This window comes from Platalea leucorodia (genome assembly GCF_965183815.1).
Source record: "Platalea leucorodia genome assembly, chromosome: 9".
In the NCBI taxonomy this organism is placed as follows: Eukaryota; Metazoa; Chordata; class Aves; order Pelecaniformes; family Threskiornithidae; genus Platalea; species Platalea leucorodia.
Genome location: NC_138831.1, coordinates 19,535,893 through 19,553,970, shown reverse-complemented (window position 1 = coordinate 19,553,970; position 18,078 = coordinate 19,535,893). Strand labels below are relative to the sequence as shown.

General features: G+C 61.0%; 3 protein-coding genes across 8 annotated transcripts; 2 read left to right on the top strand and 1 right to left on the bottom strand.

Annotated features, from left to right (window-relative positions):
* Positions 1-730: 730 nt before the first annotated feature.
* On the bottom strand, positions 731-2,072 carry CYB561D2 (cytochrome b561 family member D2). The gene is made up of 3 exons (XM_082322624.1): positions 1,905-2,072; positions 1,773-1,810; positions 731-1,533 (listed from the first exon to the last, which is right to left on the bottom strand). Exons 1-3 carry the CDS (start codon positions 2,029-2,031, stop codon positions 1,030-1,032), a joined length of 669 nt encoding a protein of 222 aa, XP_082178750.1. The 5' UTR covers positions 2,032-2,072; the 3' UTR covers positions 731-1,029.
* On the top strand, positions 1,826-6,355 carry NPRL2 (NPR2 like, GATOR1 complex subunit). Of its 4 annotated transcripts, none has more exons than XM_082322613.1 (11): positions 1,826-1,840; positions 2,662-2,753; positions 3,549-3,717; positions 3,959-4,067; positions 4,385-4,521; positions 4,809-4,906; positions 5,005-5,041; positions 5,197-5,290; positions 5,365-5,482; positions 5,705-5,847; positions 6,138-6,355. In XM_082322613.1, exons 3-11 carry the CDS (start codon positions 3,556-3,558, stop codon positions 6,203-6,205), a joined length of 966 nt encoding a protein of 321 aa, XP_082178739.1. In that variant the 5' UTR covers positions 1,826-1,840; positions 2,662-2,753; positions 3,549-3,555; the 3' UTR covers positions 6,206-6,355. The 4 variants fall into 4 exon arrangements, with proteins under 4 accessions (XP_082178739.1, XP_082178738.1, XP_082178741.1 ...); XM_082322612.1 differs by lacking the exon at positions 1,826-1,840 and adding an exon at positions 2,269-2,429; XM_082322615.1 differs by lacking the exon at positions 1,826-1,840 and having other exon boundaries at positions 2,612-2,871.
* A 5-nt stretch (positions 6,356-6,360) lies between these two features.
* Positions 6,361-17,082, top strand: ZMYND10 (zinc finger MYND-type containing 10; the record flags this gene model as incomplete). Of its 3 annotated transcripts, XM_082322611.1 has the most annotated exons (12): positions 6,361-6,458; positions 7,188-7,296; positions 7,875-7,991; positions 9,110-9,163; positions 9,263-9,415; positions 11,521-11,609; positions 11,901-12,001; positions 13,383-13,555; positions 13,867-13,992; positions 15,763-15,884; positions 16,087-16,212; positions 16,926-17,082. In XM_082322611.1, 12 exons carry the CDS (start codon positions 6,361-6,363, stop codon positions 17,008-17,010), a joined length of 1,353 nt encoding a protein of 450 aa, XP_082178737.1. In that variant the 3' UTR covers positions 17,011-17,082. The 3 variants fall into 3 exon arrangements, with proteins under 3 accessions (XP_082178737.1, XP_082178736.1, XP_082178735.1); XM_082322610.1 differs by lacking the exon at positions 13,867-13,992; XM_082322609.1 differs by lacking the exon at positions 16,087-16,212.
* Between the last annotated feature and the right edge of the window lie 996 nt (positions 17,083-18,078).

The window sequence follows — 18,078 nt, the reverse complement described above, 5'->3', positions numbered from 1 at the left end:
ATTTCCCAGCCCGGGAGCTGCTCCCAGCTCTCCGTCCCAGCCGAGAGCAGGTTAAGTGCCCAGGAGGAGCCACGGGGCCACTGTGGCAGATGCAGCCTTGTGGCACCCGGCTACCCCGATGGTGAGTGGGCTGGAAGGCAGGCTGTTGCGCCAGCGAGGCGAGAGGCAAGGAGGTTGCTTTCTGCCTTCCCGAGGGCTCTTTCACAGGCTGGCTCAAGGGCTCGTCCCAAGCCCTGCTCCCCCCACATGTTCCCTGTGCCCCTCAGAGGGACAAAATGCCTTCGCAGGCTGCCGGTTTGCATCTCGGCTCGGCAATTTGCTCTGTAAAATGACCCCCACCTCCTGCCAGGCTGAAGCTTTGCTGTCCCAGCCTGTGGGAAGGATTTGTGCGTGGTGATGGGTACCTGGATCCACAACGGTCAGGCGGGGCTGACCACACCAGTCCCTAGGAGCCCCCAGATCCCTGTGCAGGGCTACGCCGAGGGGACGGATGCCGTGGGTGCTACCACCCTGCTTCAGCTGGGCTGAAGCCACAACCCTGCCCTGGTCTTTCACTGGCCAAGCTGCCCTTGTGGCAGGAGAGGCAGCACAGTGCCCACTGCAGCCTCCTGGGCGAGCGGGGACTCCCTGCCTTCCTCACCAGGAATGTGACAGCTCCTGTCCTGCCTGCTCCAAAGCAGCCCTGGGTGGCAAGGGAAGGGAAAAGGAGCAGGAATCCTGAGTGAACCCTCTGGTTCCCAGCACTGAGCACCAAGCTGCCGCGGGGACCAGCAGCATTACCTGTGCTGGGTAACGTCCCCACCGAGGCAGGCATGAGATGGGCAGCTCTTGCCCGCTCGGTGTCACGCACATCATAGCTGCTCCCTGGGGATGAGACACTACTGACAATCCAGGACTAACGAGAGACGAACAGGTAGAAATCTAGTACCGAGGAGACCCTGTGCGAGCAGGGGACCCCATGGGGGGCTGCAGGGGGGAGCCCCAGCCTCGCCAGCTCGTGCAGGGAAAGTTCGGATCTGCGCTGGGCCCTCAGTGCTGGCTCCGCTTGCGGTACAGGTAAGCGTTGCTCACCTGGTTCATGATAACGAGGCTGGTGAGAAGGGGACACAGCATGGCGAGGTACCAGGAGATGCTGGTCACCGAGGTGGTGAACCACAGGGAGCACATGCCCAGCATTAGGCTGGCACAGCCCAGCAGGTAGCCCACCAGCCCCGAGGTCGCGTGGTATAGCTTGAGCTTGGCCAGCGTCCAGTTCTTCATCAGCTTGGGGTACAGCAGGAGCACCCCCCCCGCACACTGCCCGCCGGCGTACAGCACGGTCAGCAGCCCCGTCAGGCCGTGCCAGGTCACGAAGTGGGCCTTGCCGTTCAGGTGCTTGTTGTAGGTGATGATGCCCAGCCCCAGGAGGGCGCAGAGGAGGGCAAGCAGCTGGAGGGCCCAGTGCACCCGCACTTTGACTTTGCGGGAGAAGGAGCGGAGCAGCGAGGTCTCCGGGGAGAAGATCAGCAGGGCTTCTGTCATCAGGAAGGAGAACTGGGAGACAGAGGGCAGGGGGATTGGCACCGGCCGCCCCCACCACGGCCGGGGGCAGAAGCAGCAGCGGGTCGGCGTCTCCCGGGGCTCAGCCTCCCACCACCCACGGGGAGCAGAGGGGCCTCACCCTCCGCGCCGGGGGGTCTCCGCCAGCGGGGCCCCTTCCCCTCCCGAGGGAGGTGCCCACGGCGGGGGGGCAGCACGGGGAGCTGGCCGGTAACCGGGGCGGCGGGACTTACCGCGAGGGCCATGAGCAGCGGGTGCCAGGAGAAGAGGCCTGCAAGGGAAGGGCAGCCGCTGAGGTGAGGTGAGCTGAGGAGAGGCCCGGTCCGGCCCGACCCCCCCGGCCCCGGCCCCGCCCCGGCACTCACTGGATCCGGGCCGCGCCAGCACGGCCACGGCGGTGGGGAAGCCCAGCGCTACGAGGTGGGCGGCGGCGCCGGCGGCGGCGCGCAGCGAGCGGTACAGCCGGGACTCGGTTTCGGCCGTCAGGGCCATGGCGGCCGCGGGGGGAAGCGCCGCCACCGCCGCCGCCGAGATGGGCGGGCCCAGGCGCGGATCTCGATTGGGCAGGGCAGGCTGTCCTTCCGCGCTAGGGCCCGCCTCCCCCGCGCCGCGCCGCTGCTGAATGGGTGGGCTGCGCTGTCGCTCAGGGTGAGGGCCCGTCCCCGCTGGCGCGGCCGTGTGACGCGGCGTCCCTCGGGACCGGCGCTACGGTGGCCGGCAGGGCCCCGGGCTCACGCGCGCTGCGGGCCGCTCCCCGCCGCCCTCGCTGCCGCGCCGGAGCCGTCCCGGGGCCCGAGCGGGCGCTTCCTGGGGCCGCCATGGGCGGCAGGATCGAGTGCGTCTTCTTCAGCGAGTTCCACCCCACGCTGGGGCCCAAGATCACCTACCAGGTGTGGGGGGCGTCTGCGCCTGCCCCTGGGCCTGGGCCTGGAGGGGGACCGGGGTCTGAGGGCAGCTACCGGGGGCCGGTACCGGGGCAGGGCTCTGGCGGGGGGCGGGGGCCTGGGAGCGCCTACAGGGGAGAATGGGGGGGTGCGGGGGTGGGGGCCGCTCCCCAGGTGGGGCCGGGGCCGGGGCCGGGCGGCGGGGGAGGCTGGAGCGGGGCCCTCTGTGCCGCTGCAGGTCCCGGAGGACTTCATATCTCGGGAGCTCTTCGACACCATCCAGGTGTACGTCATCACCAAGCCCGAGCTGCAGAACAAGCTGATCACCGTGTGAGTGTCGCAAGCCGCCTGTCCGTTCCCTGCGGGGAGCCGCTGTCCTCACCGCCACTGGGCCAGTCTCTGCCGGTGGGAGATGGCGGCTCGGTGCTGCGACAGCGCCGGCTGTCAGGTCTGGGCTCACGGGGATTTCTGTCCCGGGGGTCAGCAGGTTACGATGCCCGCGGTTACCCCTGCAGGGGGGTTGGGTACCTGATTCCGGGGGTGGCTGGTGCTGCCTGTGGTTCTCCGTCAGCCTCAAATCCAGGAAAGTCAAACGACTTGCGGGCCAGCAGAAGTGTTTTGAGGCTGTAGGGCACTTATGCTGGGGCACAGCAGGTCTAATCGGCATGGGTTAGCCCAACAGGAAAGATGCAGGTGACTGCACTGATGCTGGCAGTGGGCTCTGTGTCCGCTTGTGTACTGGTTGTGCTGCATGAGATGGAGTCATCTTTGAGGAGATGCTCAGCCACATACCTGTGCAGCTGTTGTGCTGTTGTGGTCTGAAATGGTTGGGGAAGAGGAGTGGGAAGCAGCAGTCCAGAGTAACCAAGGTCTCTAGTTCCCAAAGAGAGCTGTGCTGGTTTTGAAAGGAGGCTATTTTCTTCTCTGATGGTTGACTCTTCCCCCCCACCCCCCCCACCCCATCTTCAGACTGTGTGTTTTGTACTGTGAGCATTTGGGGATTACACATCATTTTTCATGCAAAGCAGAGAAGCCCCCACCCCCAGGGCCAACCGGGAGCTAGCCTTGTGTGGGGCTCAGGCCTCCCTGAGGGCGTAGGTACAGGTTATACTTGTCTTCCTGCAGGACAGCCATGGAGAAGAAGCTGATTGGCTGCCCTGTGTGTATCGAGCACAAGAAGTACAGCCGAAACGCTCTGCTCTTCAACTTGGGCTTTGTGTGCGATGCCAGAGCCAAGGCCTGTGCACTGGAGCCCATAGTGAAGAAGCTGGCTGGCTACCTCACCACCCTCGAGGTGAGGCCCGAGCCAATGCGAGGGCAGGCTGGCTGCCTCATGATCCACCCCACAGAGTCACTAGTGTCCTGGTGCACATTGTGGGTCACTGGGTGTTGCTCAGGCAGGGGTCAGGTTTACAGTGAGGAGAGCATTGTGCTGGTATCACTTGAGTTTGAGGGAGGACGGGATCAGAGACGTGTGGTTCCTCTAGCCGATAATCCCACGGGGAGGAGCTGACTCGATTTTCTGCTCTCTTTAGCTGGAAAGTGGCTTCATCTCCAATGAGGAGAGTAAACAGAAGCTGGTTCCCATCATGACCATCCTGCTGGAGGAGCTGAATGCCAAAGGAAGATGCACCCTACCCATAGGTATGGTAGCCGCGCTGTCCCCGCCCAGCAGCGAGGGCAGGAGCAGGGCAGGGCAACGCTGGAAGGCAGACGGGCCATCCCTACCTGGGTTGGCTCTGCCTGCGGTGCTCCCGGCAGCTCCCTGCCTGTCTGCGCTTGGAGCTGGGGGGTGTCTGAGCCAGCCTTGCCCTGGGTGGCTCAAAGGGCCGAGAGGGATGGGGTTGTGGGCCGCAAACCTTCCTCTGCGCGGCATGGTAGTGTCCTGGGGTTGACGGTTGCAAGCTCCTGAGGGAGCAGAGGTTTCTGTGGGACCTGAGCGCTCCTCCTTCCCCGGCTAGATGAGTCGAACACCATCCACCTGAAGGTGATCGAGCAGCGCCCGGATCCCCCCATCGTGCAGGAGTACGATGTCCCTGTCTTCACCCAAGACAAGGACGACTTCGTCAACTCCCAGTGGGATCTCACCACACAGCAGGTCCGTGTGCTTGACCGGGGCAGTACAGTTTGAACGGGATCTGTTTCTAGCCTGCCCAGGGGCAGAGGGGAGTTCGTCTGTCCCAGAGTTCACCGCATTAATGAGCATGGTTTGGTGCTCCCTTTGTCTTTGTGCTTGGGCCTGCAAGCAGCCCACTCGCTCAACGTGAGGATGGAGCCCGCCTATCCCAGCGTGCTCCCAGGTGCAGGGGTTTCTTGGGCTTCGGGGGTGATGCCTTGGGCCTCTCTGCTCTCTCCCCTCTTAGCTCTTGCCCCCTCCCCTCCTAGATCCTGCCCTACATCGACGGCTTTCGGCATGTCCAGAAGATTTCCGCAGAAGCCGATGTGGAGCTGAACTTGGTGCGCATTGCCGTGCAAAACCTGCTGTGAGTGCGTGGAAGGGGGCCTGGCCAGCCTGCAGGAGGGAGGGGTGCTGGTGGGTGCTGGCAGAGAGGGTCTCTCATGTTTTCCTGTCTGTCTGCAGGTACTACGGGGTCGTCACGCTTGTCTCCATACTCCAGGTGGGTCAGGCCACGGAGCGTGGGGCCATGTCCATGGGTTCGGACAGCGGCTGCGCCATCGGGGTGGCCGTGGAGGGGGGACAGCGGGGTTTGGAGCGGGGCAGGTCTGTCTCGGAGCCGTGGCTGAGCCAGGCTGGTTTTCCCTTGCCCTCCAGTACTCCAATGTCTACTGCACCACGCCAAAGGTCCAGGACCTGGTGGATGACAAGTGTCTCCAGGAAGAGTGTCTGTCCTATGTCACCAAACAAGGTACGGTGACCCCTCCATGGGCTGCCAGCAGAAGCAGAGGGAGACGACGGCTGACTGGTGACTTGTCCCCGCAGGGCACAAGCGAGCCAGCCTCAGGGACGTCTTCCAGCTATACTGCGGGCTGAGCCCTGGCACGACAGTGCGAGACCTCATCTCCCGCTACACCCTGCAGCTCCAGAGGGTGGACGAGAGGTCAGAGCCTGCACCCTCCTGCTGGGTCCCCGAGGGTGGCGGTGACACCGGGGACAGCAGGGCGAGTGTGGCGGAGTGAGGAGGGAGTATGCAACCACTGCATCTGTGGGTGGGGAAACTGAGGCGGTGGTGTGGCGTGGTGGAACCAGAAGGGAATGAGGGGAGCTGGGGTGTTTGAGGCCTCAGCATCATGGTCCCAGTGTCTTCCCTCCTTGTCCCCAGGAGGCTCATCCAGTTTGGCCTGATGAAGGGCCTTATCCGACGGCTCCAGAAGTACCCCGTCAAAGTCGCCCGGGATGAGCGGAGCCACCCAGCCCGGCTGTACACGGGCTGCCACAGCTACGATGAGATCTGCTGCAAGACTGGTGAGGACCCGGCCTCCTCCGTGCAGCTCTCGGGGCCGGTGAAAGGCGGGGGGCTGCGTGCGTGCCCAGGGCTGGGCGCTGGTTTGGGGGTCTCATTGCCCCTTTTGGGAGCCTGCAAACTGCAGGGAGATGGGACTCTGGGCTGAACTGGGCTTCTAAGCCCACGCTGCCAGGGGGAGGAGTTGGGGGGACCCCGGCCAGCCCCCCGACACCACTGCTGGGGACCCCGGCCAGCCCCCCGACACTGCTGCCGGGGTCCCCACTGACACCCCACTGCCTCTTTCCCCCAGGGATGAGTTACAAGGAGCTGGATGAGCGCCTGGAGAACGACCCCAACATCATCGTGTGCTGGAAGTGACGGCGGGGCCCGCACCGGCGCCCCTCTGCCCCCGCTCTGTCCCCCGTCTGCGTCCCCGCAGCCCCCGCCGGCCGCGGTCGCTCCTCCGCGCCGCCAGGGGGCGGCAGAGGCGCCGCCAGCGCCTTCCCCCGTTGCCGTGGCGACGCGCCGCCGCCATGGCCGCCAGCGGCCCGGCGCCGCTGCTGCCCGCCGAGGCCGAGGCGCTGGTGCGGGCGCTGCAGGGCACCGAGCTGCGGGACGCCGGCGGGCAGGGGTGCGGGGACGCCGGCTCTGATGGGGGCGGGAGTCTGGAGGGGGAGGGCCCCGGTTCTGGCGTGTCCCCGGGGGGCCCGAGGGGGGAGCACGAAGAAGGGGCTCTAAATTGGTTTGGCCCCATCGCGGCTGTGTGAGGTGGGGGGAGAGGAGGGGACCCGGTTTTGGGGCCGACTCGGAGGCTCTGACTGGGGGTAAGGAGTGATCCCACATCTGGGGGGGACAGGCATCCACAGAAGGTCTAGGGGAGAGAGGAGGGACCCAGTTTTGGGGTGTCCCGAGGGTCAAGGTGGGGTGGGGGGAGAGGAGGGTCCCCAGTTCTGCAGCCCTCCTGGCAGGGCTGGGAGAGAGAGGAGGGTCCATGTGGGGTGGGGGGGCAGGGAAGGGTCCAGACCTGGGATGTCCCCAGACTCTGTGTGGGGAGAGGTGATGGAGAAGAGGACCTTCAGTTTTGGGGTGTCCCCAGTGGGGTGTCTCATGGTGGGTGTTGCTGGGGACAGGCAGGAGGGCAGTGGGTTTGGAGCTGCCATGGGTGGAGCTGCAGCCCCTGGGAGCATAGGTTCAGGGGGACAGCATGGGGTTTGGGGGTGCCTGGCAGGCTTGGGGCATTTCCTGGGGGTGCCGGGAGCAGGTTTGCCTGCACGAGGGACCCTCTCCAGGAGCGCAGCAGAGCCCCAGAGCCGGTGGCCAGAGGTCTCTGGCACTGATACCCGTGCTGGCTGCCCTGCAGATGGCTTCAGCAGCACGAGTCTGTGGAGAAGCTCAACATGCACGCCATCCTGAGCGCCTCCGCGGGCCAGGAGCAGCTCCTCACCGAGCTGCTGGTCGCCTACGCCAAGGTGAGCCTCCTTGGGTGGGTAGTGATCCCTGTGCCAGGCCTTCAGCCTTGAGCTGGGGTTGTCTTGTGGACAATGTGCAATTTTGGAATAAAACGGTGAAGAATCTGCTGTATCTCCAGCAAAAACTTTTGACTGGTGTTTTGCCAGTGTTGCTTTTTTAAAAAAATTAAAGGTCAAGCTGTGGTATTTCTACTTTCTGGTCTCTGGTTCCTCTCTGGAGGTTGCTTTGTTCTCTTTCGTGCACCGGCCCCTCTGGTTGCGGATCTCTGCCCTGTACCAGGGGTATTGCTGCCCCAGAGCGTGCCAGACTGCAGCGGGACGTGTGGTGCCCTGGGCCTGCCCAGCTCCTCGGGGTCGTCTTCCCCCTTTGCAATCCCAGGAGCTCTCTCCGCCCTCTGGTCTGTTGGTGAAAAGCTGTTGATTTCTGAGCTGGGTGAATAGAAAGACAGCATGCCCCAAGGCTGCCCTTCTCCGTGAGATGACTCCGAAGCCTGTGTGGCTGAGCATTAGCAATAAAACTGGTTCCCACTCCGGCACTGGTCTGAAAGGCTTCGCTACTGCATCCCTTCCCTGTCTAGATTCCTGTTCTCATTGGGGAGCTGATCTCTGTGGAGATCTGGAAGCACAAGATCTTTCCCGTGCTGTGCCGGCTGGAGGACTTCAAGCCGAGAAGCACCTTCCCCATCTACGTGGTGGTGAGTAGAGGGGCAGTGGCAACAAGCCTGGAAATTGGGCAGGCACCACTACGCTTAAAAATAAATCTCACCCTGAAGATCTCAGAGCTGAGGTTTTATGTTCCACCAGGCTGAGAAGCTGCAGTGGACAGTGTGACATGGTAGGAAGCACCTGGTTTCCCAAAGCCACAAGCAACAAGCCTGTGTCCTCGCCCCCAGGAGGGACAGGAACCCGCTCACAGGCACACTCAGCCCCGTGTAGGGCTGCGCCCCTGCCTAATCCCACTCAGGGGCTTGCCAGAGCTGCTGGATGCAGCAAAAGCTGCTCCTGGAGGTGGCTGTGCTCCTGGCTTGCAGCTCCCAGCGACTTGGTGCTACCCTGACTCCCAGGCAGCAACATCCCTGGGGTATTTGCCCCTCTTTGAGCACTGTTTTTCTCTGGTACTTCTGACCAGAGGGCTCTCCAAGGTTACATGCCTCCAGGTTAAAAAAAAGTAGCTTTTTCTTCCGGAGCCTCTGGGAGCAGCGGTCCCTTGGGCCATTCTTGGCAAGGAAGCGATCTTGGGAGCTGGGCTTCTCTGTGGAGGCATGCAGCCCTTGACCTAAGGGAATCTGCCTGAGGCTTGGAAGTTTTAGCCCATTTTAAGTCCAGGATAACACCTTGCTGGGGAAAGGTGGTGTCTTCCCTAGGCTGCCATGTGTCTGCAGCATTGCCTCGAGGCAGTTATCTCATGGTTCCCAGTCTCGGGACAAGGCTGTCTGCCCTCGTCCCAGGGGGCCGAGAGCAGCGCAGCCATGCAGAGTGCTGTTGCATCTCGGGCAGTGGCTCCATGCCAGTGCCAGGGCTACGGTTGTATTGCCGCTGTAGTGCAGAGACAGAGCTCTGAAGAGCCTTGCCTGCTGAGAAGCATGGTTCTCTATCAGCGTGTTGTAGTGTCATAGGCATGTTAACATAAATATTAATATGAACTGGAGTTGTTTTAAAGATTACATCACTTGTATTTGGCTCTTGGACTTGAGGTTGGCCACAACTACTATGCAGCTTCTTAGAAGAGCCCTTTTCCCTGTCCCATGGCCTGTGTCCTCAGTGATGGTGACTGTTCCACTGTTAGCTCACTCTTGCCATTTTCCTTCTGCAGCTGCATCATGAAGCTTCCATCATTAACCTCTTGGAGACAGTGTTTTTTTACAAGGTAAGAGGCAGGTTCAGCTTTCTTCAGTGTAAAGCCCCTGGGGGTGGAAAGCCACGACTGTGGGGCCTGGCCCTCTGTGAAACTCTTGTCGTTGTGAAGGAGATCTGCGAGTCAGCAGAGGACAGCATTCTAGATTTAATTGATTATTGCCACCGAAAACTGACCCTGCTCGCAGCTCGGAGCGTCAATGGACAGACAGTGACGCCAGTGGAGCTTCATCCTGAGGATCTGGCCAGGCCCTCGTCCATGCAGGTGAGGAGAAAGTCCTGTAGCTCACTGGAGACATGTGTGATGGAGGATGTGGGCAGCCTGAAGAGGCACAGGGGGGCCTTCCCGTGGAGAACCCCTTGGCTGCAACCCTGGCACCTCCCACCCATCTCGGAGGGTGTCTGGTGCTGGTCCCCGCCAGCAGCTCGGCTGGGCCAGTGGCTGCACCCTCCACCCTGCAGCTGCGCTTCCACCCTCCCTCGTGACAGTGCCAGCTTGAGGCTTCCTGCAGGACACCGTGTGAGTTCTGACAGGGGGGACACTGGAGAGTTGAGAGGTAAAATAATCAGTGCAGGCGTTTTGGCCATTCGCCGTTGCTCTTAAAAGCTGTGTGGGTATGTCTCCCTGGAGCTTGTGAAACCCCCTTAGCTCAGGCTGCCGCTGGAGCCAGCCAGGGTTAACCATGAGAGGGATCCTTCCCTAAATCGATGTACGATATGACTAGGAATTGTCCTAATGTGTTTCCCCCCAGCTTCCTTGGCTCTCTGAGAAATACCTCTTCTCTGTGCTGGGCTGGGCCAGCAGTGAGCCTGGAGCTGTTCCCAGTCAGGTGTTCCCAGGCAGCCATGCACACCTTCCCGGTGCGGGAGTTCTCTTTGCTTCTGGTGCTTCTCAGCACACTGAGTTTTCTCCTTAAACTGCGCACATCTGAGGAGTGTCTGGAGAAGTGGGGTTAAAGTGAAAGCCTGCAAGCTTGGCCGAACCTCCCCGCATTGCCTCCATCCTTTGGCTTATGGCCCGAGCACATGCTTCTCGTCCAGAAAAGGGAAGGAAGTGGAGGGCTCTGGAGCACAATAGGGATGTTTTCCAGGAAATGTTTTTCCAGCTGGGGAGGGGAAGGGGGTGTCTGTTAGTGCTTTGACATGGTTCAAGTTAAAAAACTGACCTTCTCTAGCCAATAGAGTTCTAAAAAGCGCTTGTCTCACAAGGACCCTGGTTTCCTCTGATTCATTCCAGCCCCTCCTGACATACAATAACCCCCCATGAAAAAGCTGTTCCTGCCCTCTCCTGTGTTGTGGAGCCTGTTGTCCTTTGTGGCTGTGTATGGTGGTAACCCCTGGAGCAGGATCTGCTGTCCCCCAGAAGTACAGGCCAAAAGATAGTCCCTGCCTGAAGGGAGCAAAGATGAGGTCTGGATACCAGGAGGAGCTGTAGGAAACTGCCTCACTGGGGGAGTTTGGAGGGGGGGGGCGGGGGGAAGAGCCCATAAGGCTCGCTTAGTAGCGTGTGGGGCACCAGCATGGGGAGTGCAGAGCTTCTTACCGCAGGAATTTGGAAGGGAACTGTTGCAGTGGCGTTTTAGAGAAATACGAGTTGCTGAGGTCAGTTCTCTGCACACAAAGATGTGAGTTGCGCTGCTGAGCGTCTGGGACGGGAGAGGAGAAGTTCTGCCTGGGCCAGGGAGAAGGACTTGGCACCTCTCAGCCTAGCCATCCCGACAGTCTCGAAAGAGGCTGAGTCAGAGGGTGGTCAGGCTGTTAGCCTGAGCACGTGGGGGATGAACGGGGCGTCCACGCTGCCTGGGAAGGGAAGGAGGCTGGGTGGCTGGAGAGCGTGGCACAGCTGCGGGCTGGGATAACCACAGGCAGATAGTCTAGCTGGCTGTAGGCAAGCTGGAGGGGAGAGGCAGATCCAGGAGGGGTGAATGTAGGACTGCAGCTGCACCAGGGCCAAGTTTCTCCCTCCTCCTCTGGTTCCTCTGCTGATCGTGCAGCTCCCCCTCCCTCAACCTCACAGGTCTCTGCAGGGCCATGGGCCACAAGATGGTCCTAGAAGGGAAGAGAGGAGCAGTCTGGGACTGGCCTCTTTCAGGGGGTGTCCCTGTGCAGGGGCGCTGCTGCTGGTAGCCACCCGTGACCTGTTAGGGGCAGGGAGATGAGGGACAAGCAACAGTGGGCTGCAAGCACATCTATGGCTGCCCTGGCAAACAGGCAGCGCTGGCACAGTTGAGATGAGAAGCAGAATTTGTTTTGCAGGGCTCTGGTTTCCTCCACAGTCTGTGGTTACCAATGTGCAGCCAACAGGCTGCCTCCCTGCAGCTCCTGGGAAATGGGGCCTGAAATCCTGAGGCTGTGCTTGTCCCTCCACAGGAGCTGCAGAAGCAGGCAGAGATGATGGAGTTTGAGATTTCCCTGAAAGCCCTGTCCGTGCTGCGGTTCATCACTGATCAGGTAGAGAGGTAGGTGCCCAGGAGCAGCAGAGAAAAGGCACCGAGCTCTCTGGTTGAGATTCCTGCGAGGACGCAGCGGGTGCCTGGACCCCTCTCAGCAGCTGACTGTATCTGTGGTGGCAGTGGCACTGCGCCCCGGGAGGCAAAAACACAGCAGCACTCCATCCTGCTCCGTGGTGCTCGCAGGAGCCCAGATCATTGGGGTTTTTTTCCTGCCTCTCCCAATTGCCTCAGGGAGCGTTTGTGTCTGTTCTGGCATTTGTCTACAAGTGCCATTTCACCCTTCTCTCATATCTCCAGTCTGCCCTTGAGTGCGCTGACACGGATGCTGAATACCCACAACCTGCCCTGCCTCCTTGTTGAGCTGGTGGAGCATTGCCCCTGGAGCCGCCGCGAAGCAGGTACGGATCGTGCCCCATGGTAGCTGGGGTGCTGTGGTGGCGTGCTGGGACCTGCATCTGCTGACGGGTCTGCTGCAGGAGCCCTTGCAGAAAGCTGCTCCCCCTCTACCCTCCTCTCTGGCCTCCTCCTCTTGCTCCTCACTCGTGCTCCCTGCCTGAAGCTGTTCAGCTCAAAAGCAGCTGCAGCACAGCTGGGCTGGGGATGCAGCAGTGCTCCCAAAAGCCAATCCTTGCACAGGGCTGTGTCTCTTCTGAGCTGATCACAGCCAGAACAGGAGCAGGAGCGTAGCACATCTGCCAGCCTCACCTGCTCCTCTGAGGAGTCTTGTACTGGAAGCAGAGGGACCAGAGTGCCAGTCTCAGCCTGTCTGCACCTCTCTCGGACAGTGCTAAGAGCTGAAGCCAGATATGGGCTCTCCCAGGCAGCAAACCCATTGCCCTGAAGCTGCTGGTCATTGAGCTTCGCTCTTGCCAAAGGCCTCTGATCAGGTTGTGCCCATCGGCCATCACCTGCACCATCAGCCCTGCCTCCTGCACCTCTGCAGCCAGGTGTGGCCCCCCCACAGGCCCCCAGCTTCCCCACTGCCTGCCTCTGAGCCGTGGTGGGGCACAGCCTGGGGCGTGGGAACACACACTCCCCTCTGCAGCCTGGCACCAGGGGGTCACAGCGCGGGCAGGGGAGGAAGAGATGCTGGGAAGCACGTGGCTTTGTGCCTTCCCAGAGGAGCCCAGCTGGATGTGGGAGCTTTCCTCCTTCCTCCAGCCAGGGAATGCATCCCTTCTCTCCGCCTGTGTGCTCAGGGTGTCAGAGGGAGCTTTGATCCAGGGCCCTGAGGGAGGGACTGGAAAGAAACCAGAGTGCAAAGGCATTTCCAGGCTGTGCATATGCAGGGTTACATCCTCTCCACCCCCCAGAGCAGCACAGCAGCTCCCTGAGCTTGTTGTGTCACTTCTGTTATGTTCGTGCTACTTCTGGCTTTCACTGGCAGAAGAACCTCCAGAAGAGCGGGTATTGGCCATGCTGATACCCAAAAACGTGTCTCTCCAGCCACTCTGTTGCTGCAGCATGGGCTCCCCCACCATCTACCAGCACTCTGCACTCCTGGCCAAGTACAGAGGGAGATATCACAAGGATCTTTCGGCTCTTGCCACAGCCCTATTGTTTTAATACATGTTCTTTATGCTTTTTGTGCTCTCTAATATATTGTCTCAGTACCAAGAAGGCTGCTATGCTGAGCAAAGGGGTGGGGAAACTGAGGCAGGCAGAAGCAGAGGGGCTTACCTGTGGTGGAGTGAGGAAGACCAGCATCCCCACCTTTGAGCTGTCTTCCCTGGGGCAGCGCTGTCTCTCCCTGGAGCCATGTGTTCTTCTGTCCCTCAGGCAAGCTCAAGAAGTTTGAGAATGGTGCGTGGCACATGGTGCCCCCCGAAGACCAGGTGAAGATGACCAAACTCGATGGGCAGGTGTGGCTTGCCCTCCTCAACCTCCTGCTCAGCCCTGAATGCCAGCGCAAATACCACTTTGATGGCTTCAACAAGAGCCAGCTCCTCAAGGTAGGACCCTACACCATGAAGGCTGTGGACCCTGCAGCACAGAGTAGGACTTTGCCAGCACTAGGCACCTCCGGGTATCTCTCCTTATCCTTGCTGTGGGCTCCTAGGAGCCAGTGGTGGGAGAGCAGCAGGGTCTGTCACCGTGCCAGCAGCAGCAAAGTTTGCGTTTGTGAGTGCACCTCTTGGGACCTCCACGGGTCACTCTGCCAGTGTCCCACAGATCCCTGCTCTTGCCATGCTGCTTCCCCAGCTCTGGCTCCCTTGTCTTGACCTCTCTCCATTCGCTGTCCTCTTCCCCTCCGTGGCTGCAGCTCCGTGCATTCCTGACGGACGTCCTCATTGACCAGCTTCCCAACCTGGTGGAGATGCAGAGATTTCTGAGCCACCTTGCGGTGACAGAGCCGGCTCCCCCCAAGAAGGATCTTGTCCTGGAGCAGGTATCCTGTGGCTCTTCCTCAGCCTCTCCAGCCGCTCTGCTTTAAGCCTGATAGCTCCTTACTCCCTTTTCCTCCCACCAAGCTCAGCTCTGAAGAGGTGGTGCCCTGGTAAAGCAGCCAAGCACCCATTTCACAGTTACACCCTTATTGCCAGCAAAGTTGTCCATGGATGACATGGGAGCCTTGACCTGCTGTCACCATGGCCGAGCAATTGCAGCTAAAGGCATAAATGCTGGGTTATAAACAGCTCTCCAGATTGCAGAGTCTCTGGAGTGGTGGCTGCATGGGCCAGAGACAACCCCTGGCTTGTTTTGACAATTAACTCTTTATTTAACATTTATCAGTGTTTTCCTGCTGAATTCTGGACTCCCCAGGGAGAGTTCCCTTTTACAGCCGTGGCACGGGGCTGCTTGGCACACTGCGTATGGAGGGATGAAAAGGTCTGGTGATAGAGGCTGGAGTCAGACTGGTCCCAGCTGATGTCTTGGGCTTGGGAGTTGGGCCCTGAGGGTCTTCAAACAGTGCGAGATTCTTAAGGTTTTTAATCTGTGCAGTGGTAATCTCTGGAGAAAAGTGTTTCTACGGCCTTCTCGTGAGCTGAGGGGAGAAACTCTGTGTGGGGGCAGATCTGCAAAGAGGCAGTTGAGAAGAGCTGGGAGAGCAGAGGCTCTTCCCCACTGCTAGAGGCTCCCACGCTGCTTCCCAGAGCAGATGGGTAGGTTGGGCAGCGGCCGCTTGGGCTGTGCAGAGGGGGAGCACGCTGCCCCCAGCGCGGCTGGCCGCGGGGCCTGGGAGGAGGGTGATGTGCCCTGGCCAGAGCCGGCTGCGGCTGAGCTGGAGGCATGGCCCGTGCCGGGAGCTGGGGCTGGGGAAGGCTGCAGACCGGCAAGCTGAGCGGTTGGGGCTGGGGATGGCAGCAAAGCGGAGGTGGTTATGGATTTGCTCCACGTGCCTCAACTGCCAGCGTGTCAGTGGGGCTGGGACAGGCAGCTGCTGTGCTGGGGACCTTGCCCAGGCTGCTGCCCTTCTCCGTAGCTCTGCTTTTGTGCTGGTGCTGCTCCTGCCTCCGCCAAGGGCTGGGGCTGAGCCCAGCGGGTGGGCAGGGGGAGTGAGCTGGAAGCATACACGTGGGCTCCCTGCTCTGCCCAGAAAGCGGTGAACTCGCTCCTTGTTGCTGAGCCAAGCTGAGGAAAGGACTTTTTCCATTCGGCTGCTCCCAGAGCAGCCGCCTCCCCTCCCAGGCCTGGCTATTTTTACTCGCTGGAGAAGGCAGCGCTGTTTGAAGCAGCATCGTCCTCTCCAGAGCCTGAACTCCACGTGCCGCTCTTGGCTGGCGCTTTTGCGCCGGCCAGCTCTTCCCCAAGTGCTCGTCTTCAGGGAAGTGACGAGTGGAAAAATCTGCTCAGGCAAACGGCTCTGGAGCATGGGGTTCACGCTGCTGCTGGCACACAGGGTGCTGAGATCCCAGGGCTTTCTCTTCAGGAGCCCAGGTCTCGGGGCTGAACTCTCACTCCCAACCGGACCCTGAAGGCTTTGCCTTGTTTCACCTCAGTGCTCATTGGCGAGTGAATCTGTCCCCTCCGTGTACCCAAAAGCACACCCTCACTCCCTGCACCTTTGCCTCTGCACGTGCTGCCTCCGCTCACCCTCCTCAGGGGGTACACTCCTCGTGCCCGGGGTCAGCCCCCCCCCCCCCCAAATGCCCCCGTACCGCAACACCTTCAGCCGATCTGCAAGCACCCCTTCCTCCCATTCTGCCTGTCCCCCCAGGTTCCCGTCATCTGGGACCACATCCTCAAGAAAAATGCGGGGAAGTGGGAGGCCATTGCCAAGCACCAGGTGAAGCGTGTCTTCAGCCCCACCGAGGAGGAGCTGAAGCTCCAGGCACGCAGGTAAGGCCCTGGCACATGCACACAGGATGCCCAGTGGAGCCAGTATCCCCATTAGCAGCGGCCGGAGCTCAGCACTGGGAGGACAGAGGGGTCTGCGGCACTGGCTGGGGATGTCTGCTCAGTAGCAGGGTGCAGCGGGGACAGCTCGCTGCTTGTTGGCAGTTCTCCATGAGCAGCCTTGCCCCCTCTCTGCCTGCCACAGGTGGGCACAGACCTATAGCCTGGACATGATGGAGGCTCTGGCCCCCGACAAGCCCCGCTGCAGGGTGTGCGGCGTGGAGGCAGCCAAGCGGTGCTCTCGCTGCCGGAATGAGTGGTACTGCACACGGTAAGGGAGCCCTGCCACCCCCCTGTGTCCCCTGCAGCCCCCCAGTGTCCCCCTGCTGCCCCCCGGTGTCCCCTGCTCCCCAGAGCACCACAGACCTCACCGGAGGATGCTGTGAAAGGGCCAAGGGAAGCCCGGGGTCCCACCGCTGCTCAGCACTGCTGGCTCTGTTTGCCACATACCTCTCTAAGCCTTACGGTGGGGCTGATGTGCCGGGACTCTGGTGGAGGAGATGCTGGTGAGTGTTGTGTTGCTGCTGCCAGGTGCTGAGCTGCCTGTCCGTGTGTCTGCCAGCCCACACCGACAGCAGCGGCAGGCTGTGTTTCCCATGTTTCCCACTGTCTCCCTCCCCTGCACCTTGGTGGGGCAGGAGTGGGGAGAAAAGTGCCCCTGGCTCTTTGGGTGCAGGTGATGGGCTGGGATGTGGCAGCTGGGATGGTGACAGTAAATTAAATCTTCTCTGGTCCTGAACCGTAGGGCAAGGTCTGGCGTCAAACTGTCTCAGCCCCCAGAACTGGGGGCCGCATCCACCTCCCTGTTGGGGTATCACTTGCACATGCTGGATCCCCCTCAGTGCCTGGAGGAGTGTGGTGCTGGGGTTTGTCCTTGTCACTGGTTCACACCTGGGATGGATGTGGCCCCGCTCCATCCCTGCTCGAGCTGTGGGCGCCCTGCTTCGCAGCAGAGCCCCTGAGTGGTGACCTTCCCCTCCGCAGGGCGTGCCAGGTCCAGCACTGGCAGAAGCACAAGGCTGCCTGCAATCTGATGGCTGGGGAGCTGAGGAGAGCAGACGACCCCTAAAAGAAGCAGCAACTGGCATCTGGCCCACAGCTTGATGAGGCAGAGTTTCCCCCTGCAACCAGAGAGGAGAAGCTGGGAAAGGCCCCTTCTCCCTGCTCCCAGCCCTGGGCAGCGCTGGCTGGGCTCGTCCTCTCCCACCTCCCTGCCACACAGTCTTCTCCAATAAAATTCCTTGTGCACCCCACTGCTGCTTGGCTCCTGCTGGTTTTTTCTCTTAGCTGAAGATCCTAAACAGCTTCCTCCCCTCCCTTGCACCTAGGGAGAGGGGTGTGTGTCCGTTTTTCCCCTCTGCAGCAACAGAAATCCCAGAGAACCTGAAAAAAGAGCCGATAAGGTTGAGGTTACCAAAAGGGCCAAGCCCTCTGCAGCTGAGGCATGTGAACCGGGGGAGGGAAGGGGGCAAGAAGGCCTCCACGCTGCCTCTTATCTTTTGGCAGCCGTCGTTAGAGCAGCAAGGAGAGAGAGAGGCAGAGGATGTGGTTAGCACAAGCACCTCGCTGTGCAAAAGCACATGAGTTTCTCCGGTGTTCGTCATCTGCCATCTCGCAAGGACGATTCCCCCCGCCTCTCCTCTCACAGTTGATGCGACATTAGCACCGAGGGCTTGGCCCCCTGCCCACCAGCATCTCTCTGCAGGGTTTACTGGTGGCCTGCTGTGCCTTGGGATGCATCCCCGCCTCTCCCGCTGCTGAAGGGCTGGAGTCTTTGTCTGAGCATGACTGGGAAAGGCTGGCGGTGCCGGCACTGCCATGCGTCTCCTGTTCTGATGGGGTGCCTGAGATCCCCCACCCCCCCCAAAAACAGGCTTTGCACCAGCGCTGTTGCTGCAGGAGCCACAACAGTGGGCAAGAAACCATCTCGGTCCGGCCGAGAGTTTACTCCTCGTCCCAAGCCTGGGCTGCTCGGCCGAGGCTGCAGCTGGACTGAGCACAGAGGCTCTCTGGGGGAGCTTTGGCTGCTTCTCGCCCACTGCCAGAGGTTCCCCTAGCCCCTTCCCCGCTGGGAAACTGAGGCAGGGAGCGAGGCTTGCCCCTGTCCTGGGAGAGGAGGTGGAGAGAGCAGGGCTGC